General features: G+C 35.7%; 2 protein-coding genes across 4 annotated transcripts; one reads left to right on the plus strand and one right to left on the minus strand.

Moving 5' to 3' along the window:
- Nucleotides 1–5,558: 5,558 nt before the first annotated feature.
- Nucleotides 5,559–15,933, plus strand: LOC103703586 (RNA-binding ASCH domain protein). Of its 3 annotated transcripts, none has more exons than XM_008786504.6 (7): nt 5,559–5,857; nt 6,172–6,315; nt 12,032–12,099; nt 12,218–12,268; nt 12,477–12,536; nt 12,655–13,122; nt 15,648–15,933. In XM_008786504.6, the coding sequence occupies exons 1-7, from the start codon at nt 5,704–5,706 to the stop codon at nt 15,657–15,659; spliced, it is 957 nt and encodes a 318-aa protein (XP_008784726.3). In that variant the 5' UTR covers nt 5,559–5,703; the 3' UTR covers nt 15,660–15,933. The 3 variants fall into 3 exon arrangements, with proteins under 3 accessions (XP_008784726.3, XP_008784732.2, XP_008784719.2); XM_008786510.6 differs by having other exon boundaries at nt 5,560–5,857; nt 15,553–15,933; XM_008786497.6 differs by having other exon boundaries at nt 5,561–5,857; nt 15,543–15,933.
- Nucleotides 15,934–19,741: 3,808 nt separating this feature from the next.
- On the minus strand, nt 19,742–20,821 carry LOC103703576 (ethylene-response factor C3-like). The gene has a single exon (XM_008786486.5). It carries the CDS (start codon nt 20,722–20,724, stop codon nt 20,041–20,043), a length of 684 nt encoding a protein of 227 aa, XP_008784708.1. The 5' UTR covers nt 20,725–20,821; the 3' UTR covers nt 19,742–20,040.
- Nucleotides 20,822–25,113: the final 4,292 nt, after the last annotated feature.

Here is a 25,113-nt window from a genome sequence, read left to right on the forward strand (position 1 = left end):
GTAGTTCTATATACACCCCCCCTATTGCTCAGGACACCCCCCAAAAACCAAAAAAAAAAAACCCAAACTAACCTTTAGTGTAATTACCATATTGCCCTTGAAATTTTCTCATACACCCCCCCTTCCTCCTCCTCCGTTTCGTTTTGAAAAGAAAAAAAAAAACACCCCTCAAACCCCCCTTAAACCCCTCCTCCCCCGTTCCCCCTTCTCCCTCTCGTCGCCGGCATTCTCCCGATCTCCGACCACCTCGCCGGCTTCTCCCGGAACCACCTCGCCGGCTTCTCCCGAAATTTTTTTTTTTCACGGTTCGTGCTCCGTTCGGCACTGGATCGCCGAACAAAAGGCTTCTGTTCAGCTGAACAGTGCCGAACAGAAGCCTTCTGTTCGGCAACCCTCAACCGAACAGATCTGTTCGGCTGCACAGTGCCGAACAGAAGGCTTCTGTCCGGCACTGTTCAGCCGAACCGAAGCCTTTTGTTCGGCGATCCAGTGCCGAACGGAGCACGAACCGTGAAAAAAAAAAATTTCGGGAGAAGCCGGCGAGGTGGTTCCGGGAGAAGCCGGCGAGGTGGTCGGAGATCGGGAGAATGCCGGCGACGAGAGGGAGAAGGGGGAACGGGGGGTTTTGGGCGTTGGCGAGGTGTTTTGGAGGGGAAGAGCGGGGTGGGGGGGGTTTGGGGGGTGTAGAGAGCAATTTAGGTGAGGGGGTGGGGAGGGTGGGGGTAATTTAGGAATTTTTAATTTTTTAGGGGTGTCCTTAGCAAATGGGGGGGTGTAGAGAGTATTTAATTTTTTTTTAATTTTTGGGGGGTGTCCTGAGCAATAGGGGGGGTGTATATAGAACCACCCCATCTGTTCTTCTATTAATTTCTATAATTCCCTCTAATACCCTCATCTAATAGGTAAACTTCCATCTTAACCCTAAACAACCCCCTTCTATTTAATAATTTCTATTTATTTCTAATATAGTTAGTTTAATTTCATGTAGAGGAATGGTTGTCCATGAAAGAAGACTAGCATATGGGGTTTTACACTAATCACTTGTTTGAGATAAAACCTTAGCCTTCTTATTTAATTTCAATAGTTAACTTGGCATAGGGTTAGGTTAAGGAGATATGTAGGACTATCATTAATTTTGGCGATAAAAATATTAAAAAAATTAGATTTTAAAATTTTATAAATAATTAATTAAATTAATTATGCATGTGAAGCAATTGATTGTTAATGAGTTAGTTTTCTTATTTTATGAGGAAAATCAATCCGTGTAATTATGATGAATACTAATATTAAATTAATTGGATAATGTTAGATGTAGGATTGACTAGCATATCTCGTTTGGATTTTGGTTGTCAATAGAGGTAAGAATTTTCTTTACATGCTTCCTTGTATGATTCTATATTTTGGTATGCATGTGTTTGATATATAGGATGAACTTGATTACATTCTGCATACCATAGTGTAAGCACAATGAGTATATGAAGTTGATGTGACTTGCAAAATTTGATGATTGATGGTGGTAATATTTGATAATATTTTATATGATATAGTTTAAGCATGATAGAAGCATGAAATTGATATAAATGAGAATTGTATAGTTTGATGGCCGGTGATGGTGGATCGGATAATATTCGTTCGGATCTATTTTCGTATTCGAATATATCTAGATATAAATAGATATTTAAATATCAGACAAATATCCATATTTTGTATCTATATCAATCAAAAAAATAGATATGGATATGGATAGTGAACTATCCGATCCGTATCCGAATATTCGATTCCATTTGTAATCCTATTTAATTTTATATAGTATTTATAGACTTTTAAAAAAATAAATAACCATATTAATATGTTATGAACTTGATTTATTATACATTTAGTAATATCTTTAATTATATGATCATAAAGTTTAATTATCTTATATATATCCATACTTTTGATATCCAATTTGTATCCATATCTGCTTGAAATAAATATAGATATGAATTTTTACATCCGACTAACATTCGTATATACATATATATATTCGTCAAATAAAATAAATATAGATATAGATATGCTAGTATCCGATCTGATTTCAACCCTAGTTATATTTATTACTGTCCTGTCACAGAAAGAAAATGTGTCATTATCGTTGCCCCATCATAGGCTAGAAATATGGTATTATGGTTACCTGGTCATCAGCTGGAAATGTGATTGTGGATAGTTCAAAGCCAAAACTAATTTAAAATACTTGATATGCACTCTTGGTATGAATGGATGAGTGTGGACTATGGGCTAAGCTTGTCATTGGATGAAAATAGACTATTATCGTTGCCTCATTATAAGCTAAAAATATGGCATTATCATTGCTCTGTTATAGGCTGAAAATATGGCACTATCATTGCCCCATCATGAGTTGGAAATGTGGCTATGATTAGTCCAAAGCTGAATTCAAACTAAATTATATTTGTTAACTAATATCTACTGAATGGATCTTAATAAGAATTATAAATATGAATGAACAATTTAATGAATATAAAGTAACTAATTTTCTTGATTGTTATTGATTATCGTTCTATGTTGTGGAAGATAAATGAATTCAAACACTGGTTATTTTGCATTTTTCATATGTTGATCTCTTTATCTAATTCTAATTGTTGCACTTATTATTAAATAATTTATTTTATTCGTTATTTAATATGTGTCTATGGGGGTGGGGGATTCTTACTAAGCTATTATCTCAGTACATGCTTTTATTTCTCTTTTCAGAGCCATTGGATGTTTAGATCTCAGCTAAATTTGGGGTATCAAGTGAAAGGTGGAATAATTAAATCACCTCTAATACTACTCGAGTATTTGGAACTCGCAATTGGATATTTCTATTATTTGTTAGTGATGAAAACAATTTATCTTATTTAAAAGTAACGAACATGCATTATATATTATTTAATCTTATTGGGATTTTGTATTGTTTTCTTTGCCTTGCATACTCTTTTAAACTTTGCCTTAGGGATTGTACATCCATATTGTATGGTTGACCGGAGTGATGGGTTCAGGGCATGACAACATATATGTTGGAATACTTAGTTGGTAGCAAAGGATATCTCAAAGCATATAAAAGTTAAATGTTATGAGCTACCTACCAAGCTTCAATTTTTTTTAAATTAATATTAGGTTTTCGTCTTCAAGGATGAATTTTCTGTAAGAACCACACAATGCAGTACTGATAAGTTTATATTTGAACATGCTACATTTTTCTAATGAATCAACAATATATATATATATACCGAATAATATACAACTCAACTTTGTAGCATGCATTCAGCTTGTTCCTCTTATTGTAAGAATTGAATTAAGTATAATGTTATTATCGGAGATGTAAAGAATTTGATACTTATTTATCTATAGAGCTGTGAACATCACAAATTAAAAATATTCACTTGCACTAAACATATAGTTATTACATGATATTAACATTCTACTGATATTTACATGTAATAGTGCCTATGTAACATTTATTGATGTTGATATTAGTTTAAACTTAACATATGTATTTGATATTATAATGTAAAGGGTTTCCTTTTTATATCTTGTTGCCTGACATTTTAAGCTTAGTAATCACATGCACCACACATGCCATTATTTAGGCCCTGTTTGGGGGAGCTGTTGGAAGTAGAGCTGTTGGAAGTAGAGCTGTCTGAAGTAGAGCTGTTATAAAAAGCTGTTTGCTGTTTGGTAACTACATTCGTAAAGTGCTGTGGTACTTTGTTTTGTGTTTGGTAAACAAACTGAGAAAGTACTTTTATATGACAAAATTACCATAAAGGACATTGCATAGTATTATACAACATAACATAATAAAACATAACATAAATTAATACATAAATATACGATATAGTATAATATTATTGTAATATAAAATAATATTATGTTAATATAGCATAATAGTAATATAATTATTAGAGTAAATTAATATTTGGTAATATAACATAATATTAAATTATTTAAAATAACATATTAATGTATTATAATGAAATGTAATATAATACAATATTTATAGTATAATACAATAATAAAGGTATAAAATATTATAATTAATATTATAAATTAATTTTCCATAATATAACATAATATTAAATTATTTAAAATAACATATTAATGTATTATAATGTAATGTAATATAATACAATATTTATAGTATAATACAATAATAAAGGTATCAAATATTATAATTATTAGTATAAATTAATTTTTCATAATATAATATAATATTAAATTATTTAACATAACATATTAATGTATTATGATATAATATAATATGATATTATATTCATAGTTTAATACAAAAATAAAGGTATAAAATATTATAATTAATATTATAAAATAATTTTCCATAATATACCATAATATTAAATTATTTAAAATAACATATTAATGTATTATAATGTAATGTAATATAATACAATATTTATAGTATAATACAATAATAAAGATATAAAATATTATAATTATTTGTATAAATTAATTTTCCATAATATAACATAATATTAAATTATTTAACATAACATATTAATGTATTATGATATAATATAATATGATATTATATTTATAGTATAATACAAAAATAAAGGTATAAAATATTATAATTATTAGTATAAATTAATTTTCCATAATATAACATAATATTAAATTATTTAACATAACATATTAATGTATTATGATATAATATAATATGATATTATATTTATAGTATAATACAAAAATAAAGGTATAAAATATTATAATTATTAGTATAAAATAATTTTTCATAATAATTTTTCATAATTTTCCATAAAATAATTTTCTGCGGTCCAGGGGCTCTTCTTCATGGTCCACGCTCGAGGAGGACCTCAGCGTGGGCCGCGAGGTTGATGATAAAAAAAAACAATAGATTGATTTTGGAAGGTATGGAAAAGGATTAAAATTTTTTTCTTCTAAAATGTGGTTCAAGAGATGCATACAAAAATTGAAAAGAAAAATACCTTTTCTTACGGAAGGGAGTCTGACGGCTTGGGTTCTTGGCTCTAGCAGATTTTTAGGTTTATACAGGGATAAACTATGTAATTATGTTATTTTAATATGGGCATTTTTGTCAAAAATATAGCTTTCCGAAAAAGCTGAAACAGCTTCCTCCCAAAAGCTCCAAATTGGAGCTTCCTCCCAAAAGCTGTTTTCAGCTTCCCGCAAAAGCTGAAACAGCTTTTTGAAAAATTTACCAAACACAGTTTTTCATCTAAAAGTACTTTTGGAGGGCCAGAAAGTGCTTTCTGGCCCTCCAAAAGCTCCCCCAAACAGGGCCTTAGTAATATTAATGCTCTATTTCGTGCTACATGTAAAAATATTTTTGTTAAGTTGCCGATGAGGGTTAATGGGTTGGTTTAACCTAAAATAGAAGCATTTACCCAGTTTGCCTGGTCAATTAATGGAATCATGGTATATTTTGTATTTGCACGGCTTCACGACAACCTAACCCGATCTATCCTTATCCTACCCCAACTAATTGCCTATCAAACTTACGAATCCTATTCCGAGTCGGACTGGTAGGGATAACAGCGCACTTATATATTCGGAATAAGATCCCTGCGGCGCTCTAAGCTAATTCCGATCTTTACAATTCCCGAATTCCGGTCCCGGCGCAAACGTCCCTGCTTTGTTCTCAGCGCCAAAACCCACCCCAGAGAGATGAGAGGTTTCGCCGGCGCCAGCGGCGGCCGCGGGAGGGGCGGAGGGGAGAAGTACCGGAATCCCTGCCTCACGATGCACCAGCCGTGGGCCTCGCTCTTGGTCCATGGAATCAAGCGCATCGAGGGGAGATCATGGCCGGCTCCTCTCACGGGTACGAAGCTTAATCTTTTTCCTCTTTGATCTCCGCTTCTATTTTCCAGTCTTGCCTGTGATCGTAGTTAGTGTACTTGATGTATTCTAAATCAACAAAAAAGTTTTATTCTTGTTCGAATTCAAGAATCCCCATGGGCCCATTCAATACTCATCTCGTAAATTTTACTGTTTTCTTGATTCTCGCAGACCTATGCTTTAATTGATGTGAATTTGTGGTTTTCTCCTATTCTTGGACCTTTTTTTTTGGCTCTGTGTCGTCGTTGAATTGGCTGTTGATTGCGGGGAATAACTGATGCATTTATTCTTTTGAAGGTCGACTTTGGATTCATGCTGCGTCGAAAGTTCCGGATCCAGAAACTATCAAAGCAATGGAGGAGTTCTACAGGGAAATATATGCCATTAATGGGATCACTGATATCAAGTTTCCGGAGCACTATCCGGTCTCGCGACTTCTAGGTATGTAACGGATGCCTCGTTTCCTTATTGTTTTACCAATATTTAGATATCCAAGAGTAAAAAAAGAGAAATAAAAAGAGCAACTTTTGGAAATCCTTTGCTGCACTTCTGTACATACTTTATATACTGGACAAATTTATTCAGTTATTCTCTTCGATGAAATTTAAGAACTGAGATGGTCTGCAGTTTTCAGCTGTGATGTAAATTATCTGGATGAGGGATCATAGCATATGAGATATACACCATATTATAATTTTTAAAACCCCTTGAATATACTTGGGACTAGGGCTCCAACATATCAATGGTTTTTGTTGATTACAATGTCAAAAAATCTGTCTTGCAATATGCTTAAAACATCTGAACTTAAGTATGTTGGAGTTTTAACTTAAATGTGTTGGTTTTTTCTTCTTATCCACTATTTGGTCACCGACAATCCCAACCCTATCATGAGTGCTCTTATCAGTGACCAAAATATATATTGAAAAAGGTTGAGTTAGTCCAAGATAGAAAATCTGCAGGGTATTAGGTCATAAATATCCTTGGAGGACTTACCTATGTGAGAAATGTCGTATAAGCCGTGACTAAGGGTTTGGACTAACCCTAATAAACTTCTCATGAAAAATCACCACATAAAGGCTTAATTGATCCATACTGTGTGTGTGATAAGTAGAAGTCTGAGTCAAAGGACCTAGTTCAAGGTTTAATTTTCTATGGTTTCTTCAGATAAATACTATCAACACTAAGTGAGGTTCAAGTTCATGGGATTATACCTAAGAAGAATAAAACAAGTTAGCCTGTGATGTTTGGTTTGAGTTGAATCTTTCTATGGTTTCTTTAAGAGATGTTTGAAACATCATTATTACATTCCTCTCATATCTTTCTCGCAGAGAAACCTTGGCTATAGGTTGGCAAGTCATCTCAAAAGTGTTGCATATATGTAGGTTCTTGCTTATTCGCTTATAATTCTAAGTTGTTTCAGCTATATAGCAGCTTATGTCCTTCGACTATATAACAGCTTCTATCCTATGGTTTAGAAGATACATCTATTAGAACTTTTTACTAGGTTTCGCTAATTACACCTAACTGAGAATTCCCATTTATTTGCAGCTTTTTTCATTTATAATTTATTCTGATAGCCATCTTTCTAGATCAAACTAAAAATCTGACAATGTAAAAAGAAAAGGTGATCGCACAATTGGCTTCTTGTTGAAAATAAGAAAGAAATACTATTTAATGCTTTCAATGGTAAATTTGATCTTTCAATTCAATCCTTTTCTGTGGGCTGTCCCATCTCTTTCAACTACTCTTCTCCCCACGTGTACTTAAAATAAGAATGCTTATCGGAAGACTTTATCAGGCTAATAAGACCTTTTGGTATCCAAATACACTCTTAGTCTATTCATATAATTTATATCGAAAAAGTATGTTTTTTTTGGGAACCATGTGATGTCGGAATTCCTACCACATCATCTTCCAATTTTCTTGTTCCTTACAATTCAAGCTTCAAACTCATCTGTGTGTGTGTGTTGGGGGGGGGGGGGGGGTCACTCATATATATATCATAAATATGTTAAGTGTATTAGTGATGCCTATACTTAAACTTTTTCCACCATTTGAGGATGTCAATTTAAAATGCATATTTATATTGCTTAGCTATATATAACAAGATGGCCCTTGTGAGTAGGAGGGTGCATACGAGTAAGATAACTTCAATGAAGTTTCTGTGGAAGGATCCAAATATGCTTGATTCTTTCATAGACCTAGCAGTTGATGATGGTACAGTGGATTTTAGGGTATTTTGGACTTCGGTGTTTTGATGATGGTATTAGTAGCAAAAGTAGTATAGCAATAGGAAGTGTGCTTTTGTTTTACTTTGTGCTTGTGGTTTGTCTTTATTGGTTAAATGATTTATTCTTGCCTTTTTTCTTTGCTTATTATACAATACAATTTGTTGATCAATTTATGTAGACTAGTTATAACACCACGTGCTTATGCATGTGATTCCGATAACTAATAATCGATAATATATGCTAACAGCAAAGTATATTAGTTGTAATAAATTGGTAGATATAGTTGCAAAAAAGAAAAACTTTTAATGAGGATTTAAAACCATAATTTAAAATATGGAAATATATAGAGATTATTGTAGAATAGTATTTGATCTATTACACCATTTTGAGTAAGATGACTTCTGGTCGTAAAAAGAAAATTTAAAACCATAATCTCCATTAACCTCAAAAAATATATTTCTAAGTATAAGGCAATCAATAAAATCCATAATTAGTAAGAATATCATGTGAATCCCTGTTGCCATATACCATTATGGCATTATCTCTTGTGGATGGCCAAGATGCAACAATTTAGAAAAAGAGATGTATGATGCATAGAAATTCATGTCAAACACCATATACACTAAATGGCCAATAGAGTGCTTTATGGATACTCAATCCATATAATTCTGTAGATGCTATAGTCTTTCAAGGTTAATATTATGTCATAATTCATATGCCATGTTAGACATCTTGCATGTGTAACTTTGTAGTTCTAACTTTCAGATTACTTATCAGTGTATCAGATATTCTATAATAAATATTAGGTCCATGTCCATGTCGGTATCTGGTTGTCCTAGGATAAGTCTCTCACTCTCTCTCTCTCTCTCTCTCTCTCTCTGTGTCTGTCTTCTCATTTCAATGCGTGCAAAAACTCTCACCAGAAAAGGACATCAATATTGGGATGTCTAGCTTACCTCAAGAATCCAAACCTTTGCATGTCCCTGGTCTCATTCTCATGATGACTAATATCTCCAACTAATTCTACCTTTGACCAACAGCTGTTAGTTTAGCTGGTTGCTATTTTCCTCTCCAAGTGAGGGGCCTCGGGTGCAAACATTAGTAGTGGTGTAACCACCATATTCTCAAAAAACAACAAATGTACCTATTTTTTAATAAACTCACAAGGCCAATGATGCGAAGTGTGATTAGTGTAACCAAGCAAAACACTGTCCGAACTTGTGAAGATCTTTTCTTGAATCGGTGAGAAGTTGGGGGGGGGGGGGTCTGTTGGAGGGAGTTTCGTGATGCACTCAAAATCTGGTTGAATATCACAACTTCATATGGATAAATTTAGAATGCATCCTGTTTGTCAAGAGTTCTAATTGGTATAACCAGTGACAAAAATTAAAGTTAACAGTGCTATTACATCCCACTTGTAAGGGTTTCAACCAGTGACAAAAACCAAAGTAGGGTAATTTACTTGGGGCCCGGCTAGAGATGGTTAGAAGGGATCCATCTATTGAGAATAGAACATTATAAAGGTATTTTGACAGGAAATATATATGTCTTAGTTATCATAGGGGTATCTGGGAGAGGTGTATTTTGGGAATGCGATGGTTAAAAGGGATCCCATTAGTCGAGACTAAAATATTCTAAGCGTATTTTGGGAGGAAATATATATTTTAGTTATCATAGGGGAATTCTAGGAGGGGTATATATTGGGAATGGGAAAGCTTTCACATAAGACACTAGAACACATATATAGATTTTAGGATTTAGTGAGACTCTCCTTACCATTTTAAATAACTCAAGGACGTTGGGCATATTTCAAGTGTGAGATATGATGTTAGATGCACTTGGTTGCAAAGTGCTGCTCAAATTTTTTATGGATCATTCTCATTTTAGAAATGTTCTTTGCCAAAATTTCATCTTGCTATAAATATTTTTTTCTGAAAAAATGAGAGAAACACCAAACTTTAAAAGCGATCAGTATGTAAGATCAAGTGGGAAAAAAAGCAAGTAAATCTACTCATTGATTTCTCATAGGTGATGAGGTTTTTCATTCTAGCAGCATGAAAGATATTCTACACTAAGTTCCAGCAGTAACTGTATATATTTATTTCATTGACCTAATAAAGTTTATTTAATCTTCTTTTTTGGAAAAATATGGCAGGGATGCTAGGTGTGGAACAATAAACTTCCTTTGGAGAGTTTTTTTTTTTTGGTGGGGGGGGGGGGGGCAAGATATGCATGCTCTCAAAGACAAAAACTATCTACTAAAACTCTGTATTTATTTTGATTAAAATTATATTTAATTTTCTTTCGGAAGAAATATATCTAACTATTAAAGCTGTATTGTTGTAGATTATCCTATCTATCTACCTCTAAAATAATTAAACAAAAATAAATCATAGACTTGCTTATCAATATAAACAAATAAGGGTTTGTTTTTGATAGATTATGAATCACTTATCTGGTAGATGGACTCCTCTTTGGGCTTTTCTTTCCCTACATAATACGTGTAGAAGAATGCCATAATAAGAGCACAACTAATAGAAAGATCACGTGAATGGAACAATTTATTATCTCTTTTTATATGAATGATTCAGAAGTATATGATGGCCATCTCAAAGATGATTAAACAAAGTAAATAGTGATTTACAAAATTTTAAAAGAACATAAATTTAATTATGATAATAATTAAGTGCACAAACAAAATCAATTTGAAAGGCTAAGGAAAAGCTATAATAAGCATCTAAAAAAATATATAGTGTTTTAAAATGTAGTGCATGAGGCTGCATTTGCAGCCACATATGCAGTGTAGTACCCTAGCTGCACCGCATTTTATGTGGTCACTATATGTGGTCATACTGTATATCAGCTGAAAAGCCCCTTAGCCATATGCAGCCATGTATGTGGCTCAATTAGTATAGTACGACTGCATATGTGGCCTGCTAAGCATTATGGGGTGAAGTACGTGGATCACTTTTATGTTCGTATGTGTAGATGGAGCATGTTCAAGTTGATGATTAGACTGGATGTAGGTTTTAATTATATTATCACAATTGTTATTAATATCAAGTCCACAAATCTTTTAACTTGAACATAACAAGGAAATTAGTGAATATGGAGGGGTGCTGTGATATCTGGCATGCTAGAAGCTGAAAACTTATTGTATACCATTCCCATATCTCAAATTGGTCATACACACATGCATATGTGGTATATATACACATACATACATGAAGATGTAGATACATATGTAGGTTCATACATAAATACACATTTACATGCCATGTACAAATTACAAAGCGCATATATGGATTTTCTTTTTCTAAAACCTCTAACAGGTTCAGATATGGTTATGGATGTTAATGCACTATCTGAATGGTGATCTAGATATTCATTGTCTTTAAACAGATTCTGCTATCTGGATAAGAACAGGAGTATCCACATAAAATATGGTTGTTTATCAATCTTTATAATGTATTTAATTTTTAATTTTTGCATATGTTTTTCTGCTTATTTTAAATGCTGGTTTGTTAATATACTTTCTTGATTTTTCCCTTCAAATTTATTATACATTAGACTCATATATGTCTATGCTTGAAGCAATATGATATTCGGATATTAGTTATTTGAAAACCGATCTGGATATTATCAAAATCCAAACTGTAACTGTATTTGTTAAAAGCAGTTGCGGGCTTATATTTTATTTTCTGATTGATATCCTCCTCCATTTTTAAAGCTGCCGAATAAAACCAACTAATTGATGTGGATATGGAAAAGTTGTCACATAAGCAATCCATTTTCATCCCGATAGTGTGCATGTTTTATGAAACAAAGCAATTGATTTGATATGCTCTATAACTTGGAAATGTATTGCTGTTTAAAAATCTCTGTGAAAATCTTGTGCAACTAATTGACTATGTTTCTCATTACAGGTTGTGTTGAAGTGGTAGGCTGTCTTAAAAAGGAAGAGCTGGTGTGTTGGGAGGCATTACCTGAATCGGTGGGATCTCAGTTTTATTATCTCTCTTTCTGAAATTGTCTTTGTATGGTCATATTTAATTTGAGAAGAAACTACTTTGTTTTGGTTTTGGTCTAACCAATGTGACTGTTGGTCACAGGTAAGGCTAGAAGGCCAGACAGACTTCTGCTGGCTCTGTCAGAACCCACAGGTACATTTGCGCATCATTCAGTAAACTTTTCTTCTATAGATCAGAGAGCTTTAATACTTAAAAGGGTTCTTTTGCCCTTCAAAAATAACAGCCAATCATGTTCATTTTTAAATGATGAAAATTACCTTTACATTACACAACCTTTCAGACTTTAAGAGCTTGATACGATAAGATTTTTGTTCAACTAACTTTCTGTTACTCAATGCAGACATTGTTGGTTCCATTTGAAATGCGAGGCTATCAGGGTGTTTATAACCTGGAAAAAAAGGTACCCTACTAAGTCTGCTGTTTATTTTAAGGAAAAATTTTCCTTGCATATTTTTCTATGCCTTTATTCTAGCTGGGTGCTGTAACAGTTGCATCTACCTCTTGCCTTTTTGGAATAGATCTATGAGGCAGCAGTAAGAGGTCTTTGCCCTGTGCAATGCCCTCAACCAGTGAAGTTTCCACTGCCAGATCCCCAAGATCCTTTGTCACTGAGGCCAGGATCTCTTGCCTCATACTTCAGCAGCTCTAAAACATCCACAGTGGAGACACCATCTAGTGTTAGTGCTGCAATAGCTGGTGCAAGGGCTGCTGCTGCACAGTTTTCAAAGAAAGATCAGGGCAAAGCAACCAGTAGTAATCAAACCGGTGTAATTCAAAAAAGTGAGCATAGATCCACTGGAATCAGTCTCAGGCTAACTACGGAGGGCAGAAGGTTGTCTAGGTTCCCAAATGGAAGGTCACATCAGGGCTATCAGGCCCATAACCATGAGGAACAGGAGACCACTGCAGAAAACAGAGAACATCGAAGAGGTCTCACTAAGGAAGTTGGCAGAGATCTTATTTTACAGCCTCGAGCTTCTAGTAAGGTCAGTAATATATCTTAAACTGTTGTGATTATTCCACTGAATCACTGCATGATTAAAGGTTATGATGTCAGGCCACTTCCGAGCTTTCCACTGTTTTTTATTTCTGATTAATCTTTCAAAATGACCAACAGGTTCTTTTTAATGATTAAAATGGAAGGGGTGGTCCCACCCAACTCATTGAGATAATGAATCAAAAGCTCCAGACTATGTACAAAGACTTCAAAGTACACAATAAAGAAACGTCAGATAAGAACCTAGTACAAAGAGTCAAAAACATCCTTTGCACAATGTCAGAATGAACCTTTGATGCATTCTGATGGATACTAAGACTCCAACCACTTCAATATTATTTTGATAGCTTGTAGAGAATTCAATGCCTAGAAATATATGCCATGGATATGAACATTGACAATCTGAAAGTGCACTTGTGTGGGCGTGTGTACATGTATATATGTACATACAATGGTTTGTTACCCACAAACGTATTCTGCATTCATACACTCATATTTCAGTATGATGGGTATATACACAGATAATTTTAGGTATTTCACTGTAAGGTGTATATCAAATAGAGTGCAAGTTTGAAACATACATACATTTCTTTTATATTTGTTACCCAAACATACATATATTTTACATATTTCAGAATAATGGGTACGTTAATGCAGACATATTATACGTATTTCAGTATAATGGGTATATAGAATAGAATTCAAGTTTGAGACAAATATTTTACATATTTCAGTATTATGGTTATATTGAATAGAATGCAGACTTGAAACACACATACATATTCTTGTATATTTGTTAACTGAACATACATTATATTTTACATATTTCAGCATAATGGGTACGTGAACACAGACATATAATCAGTATAATGGGTATATTGAAGAGAATGCAAGTTTGAGTGGCACATATTTAACATATTTCAGTATAATAGGTTTATCGAATAGAATGCAAATTTGAAAGACACGCACGTACATACACATTTTACGTATTTCAATATAATGGATATATTGAATAGAATGCAAGTTTGAAATGTACTATTATAATGCAAACTTCTCGAGTCTCTGTCCATGGCCCTGGAGCCCTCTGTTATGTTGAAAGCAGGCTGCCATCTGTCCGCTATGAGATGCTCCATGATACCTCTATTTAATAAAGTTCATCCATGTTAGTTCATCTCTTGTTTGATTAAGACACTATTGTATGTTCGATGGTATGAAAATATGTGATTTATTTGCCTGCAATACTGTTGGTTTGTCAATTGGGAACTATATGTATTTGCTCCAAGAAAAACTTATGGGCATAAATATAAGTAGGTTTGAATATGAAACTACCTTTTATTTATTTATTTATTTATTTTGAACAATGGTTGCATGGCCACTACTCATTTCATTAGAGGGAATGAAATGGGTAAAAAAGAGTCACAGGATGACAGAGCAGCCTACAGCTGAGAAAAGAGAGAGAAAAAGGGAAGAAACAAAAACAAGAGAATCTATAGGGTACTACCCACCATTACAAAAAAGTCTACTCGCTACAAACCTGCAACAAATAGCACCCAAAGCACACCCATAAATAGCCCATTACACAAACCTCCTGCAGGCCCTCAACCAAGATGGAGAAAATTTGAATCGTAGCTATAACCTCCCCAAACAAGGCCCCCCCACCCATGCTATGCTGTGGGCTGTTTACTTATAATTGGTACACCTGTTTGATGTCCACCCTACCTCTTCTCACTTCTCCCTGTCAGTAGTCTCCAAGAACATACCCGACAAATCCACTTTGTTGCATAATTCAACAATTAGAGAGAACGTGTCATTCTGGGTACTTGGTCTTCCAGTAGGCTATCAATCAACCCAACAAATCGGTCACCCTCAGTACCCTTACCTTGGAGGCATTCGGAGTCATTTGTCCTTGTTCCACCCAACCATTGTACCATAACCATAAAATGATGAACCACCTTGTTTTCTTGTAGTCTAATGATGTAAGATTTGAGAGGGCTGATGAGTATGGCACTCTCTCATCCTCCACAGGCAAGTCTGCCTAAGTCTTTCAGGTTCTCTTATTTTAGATAAAGCAGTGATTTAAAAGGGGCCTCCTTTTTAAATATGGAACTCTAGAGGCAGGAGATCTTTTCCATGCAATTCACTTGTACACTTTTTGACTTTAGAATGCTTTAGAAGAGCATGGCCTAGAGAATATGAGGTAATAAATCATTACAACGGTTCTTTGACCTTGTACATGTTCTTCTTCTTTGTTTACACAATCAACGGAAACAATCATTTGGATATATAAATCAGATGCCACTGCATTAAACTTTCATCTTTGCTCATCATCATCATCATCATTCAATTATGTGCAGCTACTTGAACATTTTTTGGCTTTCATTTCATTTTATTGACTTTCTGAGTTCTTAGCTTTTTGCAGCAGCATTAGAAGGATTAAAGTTCAATTAACTTATCTGGCTTGCTGTTAAAAGCTTTCGGAACTGACAGAGTAGAGCATCTTTTTTTTCGAACCAGTGTATCATGTGAAGTTGCTCGCGTGGGTATTGCTGCACTCTGAAAGGATTTTCAAATGGCTTTTGAGTTATTCCAATACTGCTGTATATTTTCTTGCCTTTATCGTTTATCAGTATTTGGTCTATGTTTTAAATTAGAGCATTTAATTCTGTTCATAGTGTAGGTTCCCTGGCATAATTGGGATAAAAAAAAATGGTGGGAGGTAGCAACATGCCACGGAATTATGATGTAATTTGATGTACATGCTGTCTTGAAATTATTAGGAATCCAAAATTTGTTTGATCCAGGTATGCTGATGCGGAGATTTTTCTTCTCTTATCGATTGTTGGTCAAAATTAGGCAAGGTAGAGTTTTATGCAACTACTTTGGAAAAAATAAGCAAATACTAAGAAAAGCTCAATGGCCATGCGCAGCTGTCTTGGTTGTGTTAAATTTGTTGCATGGGGAGTCATTGGCAGAGAGCAGTCGTCCAATTTGAGCTGGGGCGCAACATGGTGACTTCAAATTTGTCAAATCTATGGACGGATGATGCCACAAATTTCCTTTTAATGATGTATCCAATTTGAAGTCAGATTCCTTTATAGCATGAGTCAATGATTTTTTTGGGATCATGTCGAAGCTTGCCGCCGATAGTTTCTTCATTAAAAAAATGACCATGGTTTTGAATTTTGATAATATAATTAATATTGACCATGCCAGAAATCATGCCATATTTGTGTGCTTGTAAGCACATCTCAGAGCTTCACAAGAGCAATCACAGTCGAAAGAGCAAACTGATTCAACAATCGCTATTCTTTTTCACATGAAAGCATGAACAAGCTAATGGATGCAACCCCCTGCAATTGGAGACTAAGCAATATGGTGTGCTATGAGAAGCTTCAAATCCTTGATGATAATCTAGATGACAACAATAAGATTGAGACCTTAGCGCCTAGGCTTTGAATTGGACACAAATAACTGTTGCTTAATTGAGAGTGCCTGCACCAACTTCTTTGAGGAGCTCCGGGCACCTCAAACCCCTCTAAACTTGACCTAGATTGGATTGCCAGCTTCCCAATGTAGGTTAAGTTTAGAGGGGTTTGAAGCCAGGATCGTATCGCTTTCTTGTCCCTTTTTTTACAAAGCCCCTGATTCATAGGAAAAAAAAAAAAGGCTCTAAGCACCCATCCCATGTTAAATTCATTACAAAGAGACTAGCTAAGGCACTTGCTCATTTCCTTCCCTCTTAATTATGTACTGGTGTCTATATGTCCATGAGATTATCTCCTACTTCCACCAAAAGAAGGAAGGTGTTTTATGCAAGTTGGATTTCGAGAAGGCTTTTCACAATGTCAACTGAGGCTTTCTTCTAACCCTTCTCCAAAAGTGGGGTTTTTATGGTGGATTAGATGGATATGGAGAACACTGACTTTGGGCAAAACTACACTGCTAATCAATGGAAAACTTGGTTGTCAGATTCAATGCACAAAAGGTCTCAGACAAGGAGATCCATCTCACCCTTCTTCTTTATCCTAGTGTCCAATATTCTCAACAAAAATCTGGGTCTAGCAGGTTTTTCTTTTTTTTTTTTTGGTGAAAGTCTAGCAGGTTTAAAAGGACTCCTATATGGGTTGGAACTTGAATCCAAATTGGAAAGTATTAGAGAGTTACAATATGTTGACGATACCCTTATCTTCTCTCAAGCCTACCCAAGATAACTCCAGCACCTCATATCATAATCAGTTTTGAATTGGCCATGGAACTAAAACTTAACGTCTTAAAATGTTATTCAGTTATTTATTTTGGCGTTTGCATGAGAAGGAGATTTTTATTGAGCTGTCAACTTATACCACTCCATTACTTCTTTTTTGAAAAGAATTGCAGGATGCTTAGTATTCGGTTATGATCTCGGATTACTGATGAGAAAAGAAAAAAATTCAAGCATCACTGATACCAGTTAAATAATTAAAATTTATAATTAGATAACTTTATTACTTTTAATAATGGAATTATTTTATTTTATTTTGAATTGTATATATTGTACAGTAATGCTGAGATTGTATTTAATCTATAGATTTTGTATATTCTCTCGAGTCTTGCCCTAGAAAATATGTAGTTGCATTAGTTGCCCAACTTGAGTGATAGGCTCGGGACGTAATATCAGACAAGTTATGATCTCTTTCAGTTCTGCTTAGAGACTCAGGAAGATGCCAATGCACCGTGCTAAGATAGCTTTAGACTACCGGAGAAGACTACTTCACCTCTGCTGCTTAAGAAGGCTTAGGATTCTCTTGTCCTTGCTGCTTGTTGGACCCTTTGGAAGGCAGCAACCGCATCTTTCTGGACAAGCAATTCTCTTGGCAGCTACTGCTTGGCTTATCAAATCCTGTGAACTTCTTGTTACCTCAAAGAATACCCCTTGGTTCCACAAGTTGGCTATGAAATTGTCTATTATGTTTTCTTAGCTCTTCTTTCTCTCCCTCATCCATCCCTCATCCATGTAATTGCTTCTGCCTTTCTTATGGTGGCTTTCAATGGACCGGTTTTTGTACTTTTGCTTCATCCTCTTGATGAAGTCGGGCTCTGCTCCTTTTCTGAAACAAGAACTTCTAATTTTATATGCCCTTTTTAGTGAAAATACTAAATTTTTTAAATTTATTTTGGCTAATATTTGATTTGATAATCATCATTTAAAAATTTATTTGCATATAAAAAGGAAAAACTACCCTCCACTTTTATTGTAAGAATAGAACTATTTCTATGTAGGTCTGCATAAACTACAATGTTTACAATCTACGGTACCTTTACCAAGTGATGAAATCATATTTGGAAGTTGTATAAATGGGAAACTAATTTATAGGTATTGTTGTGAATTTGGCGATTCCTCAATGTTTACAAGGCCTTAGGTTCGAGTTTTCGCTAGTGCATCACTTATTAGTTTGGTTTGGGTAAGTTAATTTGGTGAGACTTTTCTCTCTCCGTCCCTCTCCCATGCTGCACTTTTCTCAAGGTAGCCCTGTGTCTTCGATAGGTCATTATATGACAATTACTCATCTTGATGGAGAAAGTTGGTTGCAAGATTAATGCTTCCCATATTTCTTGGAAGCTTTGATGTATACATAAGTCTACATCCCTGAGCAGAGGAATTTTCCAAGCCTAGAAATGTGGTAATTGAGGTGATTGCTTTAGGATGCTGATGTCAGTATCTAATGCATCTAACCCCCTTTGGATGTGGAAGTTGCACTGTTAATAGATGGGCCAGCACAAGTAGCATTTGGCTTGTATTTGGATGCTAGAAAACTACTCCAATCAAAGGTCTCTTTCTCTCTCTCTCTCTCACGTCATCATCTCATCTTTGTTGTCATTATCATCGTTATTATTAAAATTTTTGGACATAAGAAAAGGCCTACATACACCACCTCTGGCCCTGCAAAAATGTAGCCACTAACAATGCAATGTATTGGTATCTCAAATATATTTGGCCTACTAGATTAAGATAAGCAGCCTATCTTAGCTATTTTTTCTAGAATATTTTCTTTTCGATTTTTTATCTCGAGCTCTATCAGAAAATTCCCTTTGCTGAGTGCATATTTGGTTCAGATTCCCCTTATAGTTGGGGTTGTTTATAAATAATCTACATGAATATCTTCATAATAATATCCAGGAATTGAACTGTGGATCTCCAGGGTAAGCCCTTAAGGGAGGGTGTCAACCAACTCAAGCAACAGTTGTTGGCATGTAATCTGTACCGTTTGCAAGGTAAAGATCAACAAAAGGAGGCAGTATTTGGGATGTCAATGGACTGGGTCTGAGCAAAGCTAACCCTATATTTTAAATGAGCTTGATTTGATGACCTGGCTAGAAACAATATAAAAGATCATTCTATAAAGTCGGCTGAATCTAACTTTTTGTTGTAAAATTTCCATATATTATTTACCATTAAATTCTGAATATTAATTTGAGGCATCTGGTGTAGTTGTCCATCTCATGGTGCTCAAAATTTTAGTTTGTATTCTACCAATAATATGTGCATCAATCCCTTCAAAGGGCTGGGATGTGCTCAACCACACATTCTCTTTCTAATGTGATTGAGACAAACAAAATAATCCAGAATCTATCAGTAGAAACTCTTCACTTTACATTAAAAACAGCTAATTGATTGGATTAGGAAGAAGTAAGATCCCAAAATCTCTTACTATTACAATCTTGCCATCCAGAGAGTCAAAAAGAAAAGAAAGCTCCCCTAGATTGAACAATTTTAAGAAGGAAACAAGAAGGGGAGTTTTCTACCCCATTTTCCCTTCAAAAAAAAAACAGAGAGAGAAAAAAAAGGAAGGAAAGAAAGAAGGAAGAAAACAAGAAAGGAATTAAAAACAAAGAGAACAAAGTCATGAGAATTGAAGTGGTTCATGCTTCACCAAGGGCCGGCGACCTCTGACTGCTTTAAGAGCTCCTCCAAGTACTCTGCCCCCAAGTCCTCCAACTCCACCACACTCTCTATCCTCACCTCCCTCCCCTTCCCCTTCCTCCCCGTCGACTTCCTCCTCATGGAGTGTCTCCTCTTCAGCGCCACCACCGGCGACACCCCGTCCTCCTCCCCGTACTTCATCCCCCGCAGCGACTCCCGGACTCGCTCCACCGGAAAATTCAATACCGCCATCGACCCCCTCATCGAGAACGCAGCCTGGTCGTAGGCCAAGGCCGCAGCTTCCGCGCTATCGAAGGTTCCCAGCCACACCCGGATGCCATGCCGAGTCGAGTCGCGAATCTCCGCAGCGAATTTCCCCCACGGCCTCCGCCTCACCCCTCTGTAGCTCTGCTCTTTGGCGCCATGCCCTGCCTTGCTCTTCGAGTCCACCTCCTCTTCCTTGGGCTGGATCGAATTCGAGTCGCTGGCATCCGACGACGACGAGGCCTTGGCAGGGGCCTTCGCGAGCATGTCGAGCAGGAGCATCTCCTCGGAGTCATTCACATCGAAAGGGAGGGCCTCTTGCTCAGAGTAGAAGAGCCTGTGGCCCCACGGGAAGCACTCCGGCGAACCCGCGGAGGATTCCGGCGAGCGTTGAGAGCTTAGGGGGTAAAAGAAGGAGGAATCCATTGTGGGGAAGAGCCAAGGGCGGTTCTTCTTGTGCTTCTACCACTACTAGTTTAAAGCTAGTTTGGAACTCTCCGTTCCCTAGTGGAGATGTCCGATGCCCGGCCCATCTTATACTCGAACGAGGGAGGGTTTTGGAGGGGAATGGAGACAAAGGGGTGACGTAGCGTTCGGTTGGAGGGAGGGTGTTGGCGTGGGCCCCAGGCGGGCTGGGAAATGGGCCCCCATGGATGGCTAAAAAAGCACGTGCGTCAATCTAAGACGGCGCCCAGGTCAGAGGCATGCGGTGGGCGCTGATCTCAAGAGCTTTTGGGGCTTTCGGCTCAACTGAAGAGCCACGTAGGGAGACAAACGGAGCTGTAAATTAAGTGATTTTTTCATCGCCAATCATTCAGAAAACCATTTATAGATGAAAAAAATAGGGATGTCTAGTGCTTTTCGTTATATAGTGTTTTTTGACATTTTTAACTGTATTTGTATATGTATCATATTTTTATCAGAGTGGATACTTTGGTACGCAACAAGGATCAAGAAAGGTATTCTCCACACTGTGGTGTGGTGTTTTGGAAGACAGGCTTAATGACAGTGCAAATTAAAGGAAGTAACTTTTTTATGGGCTGGTATGTTTGGCCGAGTATGTTGAGTTTCATTTACATTATTGATTTTTTTTAAGCAAAACAGCTAAATTAAACCAATTGGAGATAAATGCATATATGGAAATAGGAAAACAAAATGTTCGACAATTTAGTTGGAAGATCTGCTATAGAGTCCCATAATATAGTGCCGAAAAAATTGTTTTATATTTTCCAAAGTTTAAGCTCAGATGGTCAGAAAATAAGTTTGACGGCATACATTGGGCTCGACAACTAAACTATTTTATTTACGATGCATCTTTATACATTGGGTGTTTGGTTCTTGGTGGAACACAACAAGTTTGCCATTGGACATATAGCTGTTTTAGTTGTTTATTTTGCTAGACAAACATCAATTACTTATGTGCGTGCGAGTAATAGTTGTTTATTACTTGGGACCTTTCAAGTTTCAAACCTAGAACCTTTTTCATCGTTCGCCTTAAGCCTAGTTCACCAAAAATCACATGAGAAAAAATTGTTTTATACTCAAATTTTAGAGTAAATTACAAAAGTCTCTTTGAAATTTACATTTATTACACTTACATTCAATAGTTTGTAAAACCTATACTTTCATCTAGTTAATTAACTATGCTAGTAAAATCGTTTACCTCATGTACAAGGTTGAATTTTTAACTTGGGAGAATGATACATACATTTTTTTTATATCATTAGGTGGTTGTTATATTACTTAAGGTTATTTTGGTTATCTTTAAAATTTTTCTATGGCATTTGGGTCCCATTTAAAGTTTTTATTAAATTATAGGCTAAAGTGTCGGATAAAAATAAATCTCAGGAGGACAAACAAAGATTTTTGAAAATATTGGGTATAACTACAATTTATCTTTAGTCTCAGGAGGATTTTTGGAATTTACTCAAAATTTTATTTTTGAAAACTTTTCCATACTTGGTGGGAGTTCTACAATTGATAGTGCGTGAAATCAAGCAATATGATTATGCGTCCTACGTCAAAAGTAGGGAAGCTACATTTGTTTACCTAAACACATAGCTTGGAGTGGGTGAAAAAAATGATCTGGATGCCAATTAACCATTAGTGATTTGAACCTAATTGGTCGGCTAGACCTCCAATGTTCGTATTACTGGTAGACATTCTTCCGGAGAAAAAAATTGACAAGATTCCAGCAATCCTGCTGGGGAAATCTGAACACGATTCTAGCATAGGAATATATATCAAGCTTATTTGGCAGCATATTGCATGTCCCTTTCATTAATTCCTGCAAGAAACCATAGCTTTTCTTTGTTGAGAAGGCTAAGTATGCAAGCAAATTCCAAATTCAGATGCCATAGCTTTAATAGAAGGGACAAAAAAACAAAAAATCACAAATCTCCCAAATCCAACCATCATTATTACAACAATGGTAGAATTAGGCCAGATACAGATCCCCTTGACATAGAAGAATGGAAAGGTGGAACAGGAAGTCTTCCACAAAATGGGTCCTGCTCGCTCTTGACCTTCTCTAGTGTTAGTGAAGCTGATTGGGGTATCTCCATTGTTTCCTTAGAATTCCTATATGACTGCCAATCAAATGTCTATTTTTTCCATCTTGTTCCTTCATGCTCATTGATCTAGTTGTCTCTATCGCAACACAATAAAATTATCATTCAGTTGAAAAAACCAACTTATTTTTTTCATCACCTTTCGGTTTGAAAGAAGAGCATCAAGCAAAATGCGAATAGCTTCCTAACTTCTACGAACCTTCGCTATAATGATATAAACAATATCTACAACTGTAGAATGATCTGGATAGACATCCAAATATGATCTCCACTATCACTGTATCTATAAAAATTATTCTAGGTAAAACTCATAATCGAAAAAAATAGGTTGGGATTTGACACTGATGCTAATGAGGAATAGAAGTTCTCTTTAATTAGTATGTTTATTAGAGAAGTTGGTTGATATGAGATAAAAGTTGGACCCGGAATCAGACCAATGTCATTTACTTTGGACACATTTTGATCACTCTATGGTAATAAAAGGATAGCATTAGAGAAGGTCCGCTCCCCTTGTATCATTTTTGTCACATGATATTTGCAACTTTATAATGCTTGCACTATTAAGCTTGACGACTATAAAAAAGAATAGGAACAAGAAAAAGCTCCTTGTCACAATCCATAAACGTGGCTGCAAGTGGTCCAAGTATTTCTTACTACCTCTTGGGTAAAGGTTGACACACAACTTATATTGTGAGCAACAATCTGAATCACTGTACAAGAGAACTTAAGGGGCGTAAATTGGCTGAATTCAAGGTTTGACCATCCTAATGAACTGGAAACTAGGTAGCCAAAACTAATCTAAGCATGTCATTCGCACCTTTAATATAGTTGAGTCATGTAAGGATCACTTTTAATTTTATTTTGATCTTATCCTACTTCTCCATTTCATAACTATGAACCTAGATCCAAGCTAGCATTATCAAAATCAGAATCATTCAGCTAGGGTCCACCTATTTCACCATAAAAAAAGACTGGAACTAGACTTAGGCCGAACAAGATCGACCTAAAGGTTGGGCAATGCAGCTTAAAGCTATCGATTTTAGTAGGCACAAACCTTATAGCCAATGAAGGACTCGTATAGGAGGTGGTCTCCTTAATCCAAAATCATTAGCATGTCAATATTTTTGATAAGAAGGTTCTTTAGGAATGGTAACGGGTTGGGTATGGGTCGGATAGGCTATTACCCACACTCGCCCTATACTTGCCACAGGGCTGCATGGGGCCGGTAGTCTCGAGGCAGGCCAGGGCAGGTAAAATTAAACAGAACGGATTGAACAGAGCGGATTAGATAAAATTATAAAAAATTATATTTTTATATATAAATCAATTATTTTTTTTTGTCTTTGGGAGGAGATTTATGAAGATAGATATATTTAGGTTAAATTCAGGTAGATTTTTACCATCATCCATATCTGCCCTAGATCTATTATGGATGGGAAAAACCTACTTCATTCGGGTTGGATACCCATGAGATGTGCCATCTCTTGGTTCTTTGATGTTAGGCAGCAAGCCTACCTGCACTTTGATGTGCAGCAGATTCAGAGAACAAGGACAGGTTTTCATAACCTGGGCTTAGGCTCCTCCTCACATCATGGGACCCATAGGCCCTGTATGCCATCTAAATGCATAGGTAGGTAGGGTGAGGTGGTCCTTTGGACCATCTGGAAGCGTTGGACTTCTAACTTCTGAGGAAGGACTATAGGAAGCTTCCCAATGAATTAAGAGCCTCATGAATTATCCAAAGGAACTTACAAACATAAGCCCGTGCGGAGGGGGTCCCACCATCCAAGGACCGGTGGAGGCTACAAGTTGTGGGTAGTTTGAAGGTGATTTTTCCTTTCCTTCTTTAATCTGTACTTGCATGAGAACGTTCATGAGAACAATTAAAGTATATCAACAACAACAAAAAAAGAAATGAACAATAAAGGATTGGATTGGATGGTAGACATTGCTTGATCATTGGGGATTATGTTGACCGTGAGCATTGAGTTGAACAATCAATAGACCAAATTATATGATTAGTTGCATTATATATAAAGTTTGCTACGATGTAAAAAACTGTTTATAGAGCCTATGCTTGAATAAAAAAAGAAAATAAATATTCATATTGTTTATCACGTAGGTATGAAGTAATATCTCAACATTTTTTATAAGTTGCATGAGGATTCTCTTCCTCCCTCTCTCTCTCTCTCTCTCTCTCTCTCTCTCTCTCTCTCTCTCTCTCTCTCTCTTTCTCTGACCATGC

Source organism: Phoenix dactylifera, chromosome 6, assembly GCF_051530095.1.
Source record: "Phoenix dactylifera cultivar Ajwa chromosome 6, Ajwa_hap1_PhDact_Kaust_v1.1, whole genome shotgun sequence".
NCBI classification, from domain to species: Eukaryota; Viridiplantae; Streptophyta; class Magnoliopsida; order Arecales; family Arecaceae; genus Phoenix; species Phoenix dactylifera.

Bases quoted from the DNA above. Each gene is read 5' to 3' on its own strand.
- LOC103703586 (XM_008786497.6), top strand. From the start codon at position 5,704: ATGAGAGGTTTCGCCGGCGCCAGCGGCGGCCGCGGGAGGGGCGGAGGG. The intron at 12,269-12,476 runs GTACATTTGCGC...TACTCAATGCAG, and splicing joins GGCTCTGTCAGAACCCACAG to ACATTGTTGGTTCCATTTGA. The intron at 12,537-12,654 runs GTACCCTACTAA...TTTTTGGAATAG, and splicing joins TTTATAACCTGGAAAAAAAG to ATCTATGAGGCAGCAGTAAG.
- LOC103703576 (XM_008786486.5), bottom strand. From the start codon at position 20,724: ATGGATTCCTCCTTCTTTTACCCCCTAAGCTCTCAACGCTCGCCGGAA.